This window comes from Lampetra fluviatilis, chromosome 66 (genome assembly GCF_964198595.1).
Source record: "Lampetra fluviatilis chromosome 66, kcLamFluv1.1, whole genome shotgun sequence".
NCBI classification, from domain to species: Eukaryota; Metazoa; Chordata; class Hyperoartia; order Petromyzontiformes; family Petromyzontidae; genus Lampetra; species Lampetra fluviatilis.
In genome coordinates, this window is record NC_136340.1 from 2,051,901 (window position 1) to 2,059,400 (window position 7,500).

At 59.2% G+C, this 7,500-nt stretch overlaps 1 protein-coding gene across 1 annotated transcript in view; it reads right to left on the bottom strand.

Moving 5' to 3' along the window:
• The window catches only part of LOC144952167 (cell division cycle protein 16 homolog), a 54,022-nt gene that overhangs the window by 15,782 nt on the left and 30,740 nt on the right, over positions 1 to 7,500 (bottom strand). The window contains exon 6 of the mRNA XM_078882570.1: positions 4,255 to 4,414. Within this exon, the coding sequence (XP_078738696.1) occupies positions 4,255 to 4,414 (160 nt within the window). The remainder of the gene's footprint in view (positions 1 to 4,254; positions 4,415 to 7,500) is intronic.

The following is a 7,500-nucleotide window of genomic DNA, read 5'->3' on the forward strand; positions in this document are numbered from 1 at the left end:
ACACACACACAGTGACACACACACAGTGACACACACACAGTGACACACACAGTGACACACACACACAGTGACACACACAGTGACACACACACACAGTGACACACACAGTGACACACACACACAGTGACACACACAGTGACACACACACACAGTGACACACACAGTGACACACACAGTGACACACACAGTGACACACACACACACACACAGTGACACACACACACACAGTGACACACACACACACAGTGACACACACACAGTGACACACACACACAGTGACACACACAGTGACACACACACAGTGACACACACACACAGTGACACACACACAGTGACACACACACACACACAGTGACACACACACACAGTGACACACACACACACACAGTGACACACACACACAGTGACACACACACACACAGTGACACACACACAGTGACACACACACAGTGCCACACACACACAGTGACACACACACAGTGACACACACACACAGTGACACACACACAGTGACACACACACACACACAGTGACACACACAGTGACACACAGTGACACACACAGTGACACACACACACACAGTGACACACACACACACAGTGACACACACACACAGTGACACACACACACAGTGACACACACACACAGTGACACACACACACACACACACAGTGACACACACACAGTGACACACAGTGACACACACACAGTGACACACAGTGACACACACACAGTGACACACACACACACAGTGACACACACACACAGTGACACACACACACACACAGTGACACACACACACACACACAGTGACACACACACACACAGTGACACACACACAGTGACACACACACAGTGACACACACACAGTGACACACACACAGTGACACACACACACACAGTGACACACACACAGTGACACACACACACACACAGTGACACACACAGTGACACACACACACAGTGACACACAGTGACACACACAGTGACACACACAGTGACACACAGTGACACACACAGTGACACACACAGTGACACACACACACACACAGTGACACACACACACAGTGACACACACACACAGTGACACACAGTGACACACACAGTGACACACACAGTGACACACACAGTGACACACACAGTGACACACAGTGACACACACAGTGACACACACACACACACAGTGACACACACACACAGTGACACACAGTGACACACACAGTGACACACACAGTGACACACACACAGTGACACACACAGTGACACACAGTGACACACACAGTGACACACACACACACACAGTGACACACACACACAGTGACACACACACACAGTGACACACAGTGACACACACAGTGACACACACAGTGACACACACACAGTGACACACACAGTGACACACACACAGTGACACAAACACAGTGAAACACAACAACAACAACCGCCATTCGCCACTAAGTGGCGGTGACGTCACCACGACGCTTGTGCCAGGCCAAGTGCACCTTGAGGCCACGTGAAGTGTCGAACGCCCGCTGGCAGGAGGTCACGGGGCAGACCCAGGTGCCACGGGTCGACTGACCGAGATGACCGAGATGACCGAGATGAGTGGCTGATGCACCACCTGTGCCCCCTACTGTGCCAACTTGCTGTGCTTTAGCCGCCCGGCGCTCCGCTCGTTGTTGTGAGCGTCGCTCCTCCGCCCTCCGTTGTTGCTGAAGGGCGACTGCCTCCAACTGCCCAGTAGCGTCCTTCACGAGCCTCCTCCACAGAGGCCGATCTTGACACCGCTGGTACCGGTCATCGGCAAGTCCACTCAGCTCCACGTCCTCCTGTACCACATCACTCCATCTCCTCTCTAGCCCGTGCCGCGCCCGTTTAGCCCCCTCAATCTGGCCGAACAAAAGCTGTTTGGGCATGCGGTGGCTGGGCATGCGGGCTACATGACCCAGCCAACGCAGCCTTGCCTGCCGGAGGGAGCTCACCGATGGGACTTTGCCCAGATCTTTCAAGGATTTGTGAGCTCCTCACACAATCCAGCCTGCAGGTAAAACCCAGGATGGATCGTAGGCAGGCCAGCCTAAATGTTTCCAACCGGCGAAGATGCTCCATTAGGGGGGTCCACGTTTCGCAAGCGTAGAGAAGGGAGGGAATGACCGTGGCCAAGAAGACCTGAAGCTTCGTGCGGAGCGACAGACCAGGTAGCTTCCACACAGCGTTACGCAACCGATGAAAAGATATTGCCGCTCGACTGATTCGGAGTGAGACCTCTGCTGATAAACTGGAGCCGGTCATAAGCACACTGCCCAGGTATGGGAAACTCTCCACTCTCTCCACAACTGCCCCATCACCGATTGGGAGTTGTGGGGGTGGAATGTCCGATGGTACAAAATACCCAGGCAGGTGCTTAGTTTTAGTGGGGCTGATGGTAAGGCCCCACCTCTTAGTGGCACGCTCCAGTCTCAGCAGCAGCGTCTCCAACTCCTCTTCTGAGTGAGCGGTAATTACCAAATCATTTGCATACGTAACATGGTTGACCAATAGGGAGCCATCCCTTAACCGCACCCGGGCATCGATCAGCCTCCCGTTGTATCTGTACCAGATGGAAATTCCCCCAGTACAGCTATTGAAGGCTTCACGAACTACGTGGTCGAAATAGATGTTAAATAATGTGGGAATATCCCTGTCGCACCCCAAGGTGAACAGGGAATGGCTCCAACTCCCGGCCACGTAGCTTTACCCGGGCCCGCTCACCATCACGAAGGTCCGTAATGATCGTGAGCAGAGGGTCAGGGACTCCGAAAGCACGAAGAACACCCCAGAGCCCAGTCCTACTGATGGCATCATCGGCCTTGATCAGGTCAATAAAGCAGAGATGTAGGTAATGTTGGCATTCCATAAACCTCTGCTGTCGCAGACGGACAGAAAATATGGCATCTGTGCAGGACCGCCCTTTCCTGAAATTGCATTGGGGCTCCGCAAGCCTCTCCTCAGCGTGCCTAGCAAGGCGATGTTGAATAATCCTTGCCAGGACCTTTCCCGGCACACTGAGGAGTGAGATGCCCCTGTAGTTGTTACAGTCTGTGCGGTCCCCCTTCTTAAAGAGGGGGACCACCAGGGCATCCTTCCAATCCTGCGGAACCCGTCCAGTGGTCCAGACTCTTGTTATGATGTCATGTAGGGCAGTCTGTGCACAAACGCCACCCTCCCTCAGCATTTCGCTTGGGAGATCATCTCTGCCCGGTGCCTTTCCTGGTCTCAGGCTCCGGATCGCCTTCAGCACTTCCTCACAGATGGCACCTCAGCCAGCCACTCACAGGGGGTGACTGCTTCTTCAAATATTTGAGGCACCGCAGCCTCAGCAGGGTCATCCCCACTTTGTGCCACGATGTTTTCCAGGCTGAGGGATTTCCCCTCCCCCAGGACCTCACAGAAATGCTCAGAAAATCCGCAAACCTGTTCCTGGGGGTCGAAAATCAAATAACGTTTCTTTCTCCTCTCTCAGGCATCGTCAGGGTCAAGATCGACCCCACGACCTCCTGTACACCAGGCGAGGTAGTCAACATCTCACCCACTCACTCAGACATCGTCAGGGTCAAGATCGACCCCACGACCTCCTGTACACCAGGCGAGGTAGTCAACATCTCACCCACTCACTCAGACATCGTCAGGGTCAAGATCGAACCCACGACCTCCTGTACACCAGGCGAGGTAGTCAACATCTCACCCACTCACTCAGACATCGTCATGGTCGCGATCGAACCCACGACCTCCTGTACACCAGGCGAGGTAGTCAACATCTCACCCACTCACTCAGACATCGTCATGGTCGCGATCGAACCCACGACCTCCTGTACACCAGGCGAGGTAGTCAACATCTCACCCACTCACTCAGACATCGTCATGGTCGCGATCGAACCCACGACCTCCTGTACACCAGGCGAGGTAGTCAACATTTCCCCAGCCACCGAGGAGCGGTGTGGGTGGGTGGCGGTGAGGGGGCGGTGAGGGGGGTGTCCGGGCGGCTCACCCTCGCGTGCGGTGAGCATGTGGTGAGTGGTGAGGGGGTGCTCACCCTCGCGTGCGGTGAGCATGTGGTGAGTGGTGAGGGGGCGGCTCACCCTCGCGTGCGGTGAGCATGTGGTGAGTGGTGAGGGGGCGGCTCACCCTCGCGTGCGGTGAGCATGTGGTGAGTGGTGAGGGGGTGCTCACCCTCGCGTGCGGTGAGCATGTGGTGAGTGGTGAGGGGGTGCTCACCCTCGCGTGCGGTGAGCATGTGGTGAGTGGTGAGCATGTGGAAGGCCTCGTAGCAGTAGGCGTCGAGGCGGAGCGCGTCCCGGTAGCTCTCGGCGGCGAGCGCGCGGTTCTCCATGGCCTCCAGCACGCAGCCTCGCAGCAGCGCAATGCTGCTCTCAATCTGGGGGGGGCAGCAGGAGGTGGTGGTGGGGGGGGTGGTGGTGGGGGGGGTGGTGGTGGTGGGGGGGTGGTGGGGGGGGGTTGTGGGGGGGGGTTGTGGGAGGGGGATGAGGAGGAGGAGGTGGTGGTGGTGGTGGGGGGGGGGTGGTGGTGGTGGTGGTGGTGGTGGGGGGGTGGTGGTGGTGGTGGTGGGTGGTGGTGGTGGGGGGGTGGTGGTGGTGGGGGGGGATGAGGAGGAGGTGGGTGGTGGTGAGCGGTGTCTTTGTACAGGTGCTGCTACTCGCTACTAACAGCACTTGCCCCAACATTCTGAGTCCGCTACTCACGGCGTGAGGAGGGATGCCCAGGGGGATGTGGGTCTCCGAGTCCGCTACTCACGGCGTGAGGAGGGATGCCCAGGGGGATGTGGGTCTCCGAGTCCGCTACTCACGGCGTGAGGAGGGATGCCCAGGGGGATGTGGGTCTCCGAGTCCGCTACTCACGGCGTGAGGAGGGATGCCCAGGGGGATGTGGGTCTCCGAGTCCGCTACTCACGGCGTGAGGAGGGATGCCCAGGGGGATGTGGGTCTCTGAGTCCGCTACTCACTGAGTGAGGAGGGGGGATGTGGGTCTCTGAGTCCGCTACTCACTGAGTGAGGAGGGGGGATGTGGGTCTCTGAGTCCGCTACTCACGGCATGAGGAGGGATGCCCAGGGGGATGTGGGTCTCTGAGTCCGCTACTCACTGAGTGAGGAGGGGGGGATGTGGGTCTCTGAGTCCGCTACTCACTGAGTGAGGAGGGGGGGATGTGGGTCTCTGAGTCCGCTACTCACTGAGTGAGGAGGGGGGGATGTGGGTCTCTGAGTCCGCTACTCACTGAGTGAGGAGGGGGGGATGTGGGTCTCTGAGTCCGCTACTCACTGAGTGAGGAGGGGGGGATGTGGGTCTCTGAGTCCGCTACTCACTGAGTGAGGAGGGGGGGATGTGGGTCTCTGAGTCGGCTACTCACGGCGTGAGGAGGGATGCCCAGGGGGATGTGGGTCTCCGAGTCGGCTACTCACGGCGTGAGGAGGGATGCCCAGGGGGATGTGGGTCTCCGAGTCGGCTACTCACGGCGTGAGGAGGGATGCCCAGGGGGATGTGGGTCTCCGAGTCGGCTACTCACAGAGTGAGGAGGGATGCCCAGGGGGATGTGGGTCTCTGAGTCGGCTACTCACAGAGTGAGGAGGGGGGATGTGGGTCTCTGAGTCCGCTACTCACGGCGTGAGGAGGGATGCCCAGGGGGATGTGGGTCTCTGAGTCCGCTACTCACGGCGTGAGGAGGGATGCCCAGGGGGATGTGGGTCTCCGAGTCGGCTACTCACAGAGTGAGGAGGGGGGATGTGGGTCTCCGAGTCGGCTACTCACGGCGTGAGGAGGGATGCCCAGGGGGATGTGGGTCTCCGAGTCGGCTACTCACAGAGTGAGGAGGGGGGATGTGGGTCTCCGAGTCGGCTACTCACGGCGTGAGGAGGGATGCCCAGGGGGATGTGGGTCTCCGAGTCGGCTACTCACAGAGTGAGGAGGGGGGATGTGGGTCTCTGAGTCCGCTACTCACTGAGTGAGGAGGGGGGGATGTGGGTCTCTGAGTCCGCTACTCACTGAGTGAGGAGGGGGGGATGTGGGTCTCTGAGTCCGCTACTCACTGAGTGAGGAGGGGGGGATGTGGGTCTCTGAGTCCGCTACTCACTGAGTGAGGAGGGGGGGATGTGGGTCTCTGAGTCCGCTACTCACTGAGTGAGGAGGGGGGGATGTGGGTCTCTGAGTCGGCTACTCACTGAGTGAGGAGGGGGGGATGTGGGTCTCTGAGTCCGCTACTCACTGAGTGAGGAGGGGGGGATGTGGGTCTCTGAGTCCGCTACTCACTGAGTGAGGAGGGGGGGATGTGGGTCTCCGAGTCGGCTACTCACGGCGTGAGGAGGGATGCCCAGGGGGATGTGGGTCTCCGAGTCGGCTACTCACGGCGTGAGGAGGGATGCCCAGGGGGATGTGGGTCTCCGAGTCGGCTACTCACAGAGTGAGGAGGGGGGATGTGGGTCTCTGAGTCCGCTACTCACGGCGTGAGGAGGGATGCCCAGGGGGATGTGGGTCTCCGAGTCGGCTACTCACAGAGTGAGGAGGGGGGATGTGGGTCTCCGAGTCGGCTACTCACGGCGTGAGGAGGGATGCCCAGGGGGATGTGGGTCTCCGAGTCGGCTACTCACAGAGTGAGGAGGGGGGATGTGGGTCTCTGAGTCGGCTACTCACTGAGTGAGGAGGGATGCCCAGGGGGATGTGGGTCTCCGAGTCGGCTACTCACAGAGTGAGGAGGGGGGATGTGGGCCTCTGAGTCGGCTACTCACGGCGTGAGGAGGGATGCCCAGGGGGATGTGGGTCTCCGAGTCGGCTACTCACAGAGTGAGGAGGGGGGATGTGGGTCTCCGAGTCGGCTACTCACGGCGTGAGGAGGGGGGGATGTGGGTCTCTGAGTCCGCTACTCACGGCGTGAGGAGGGATGCCCAGGGGGATGTGGGTCTCTGAGTCCGCTACTCACTGAGTGAGGAGGGATGCCCAGGGGGATGTGGGTCTCTGAGTCCGCTACTCACTGAGTGAGGAGGGATGCCCAGGGGGATGTGGGTCTCTGAGTCCGCTACTCACTGAGTGAGGAGGGATGCCCAGGGGGATGTGGGTCTCTGAGTCCGCTACTCACTGAGTGAGGAGGGGGGGATGTGGGTCTCTGAGTCCGCTACTCACGGCGTGAGGAGGGATGCCCAGGGGGATGTGGGTCTCCGTGTCGGCTACTCACTGAGTGAGGAGGGGGGGATGTGGGTCTCCGAGTCGGCTACTCACGGCGTGAGGAGGGATGCCCAGGGGGATGTGGGTCTCTGAGTCGGCTACTCACAGAGTGAGGAGGGATGCCCAGGGGGATGTGGGTCTCTGAGTCGGCTACTCACGGCGTGAGGAGGGATGCCCAGGGGGATGTGGGTCTCCGTGTCGGCTACTCACGGCGTGAGGAGGGATGCCCAGGGGGATGTGGGTCTCCGAGTCGGCTACTCACTGAGTGAGGAGGGATGCCCAGGGGGATGTGGG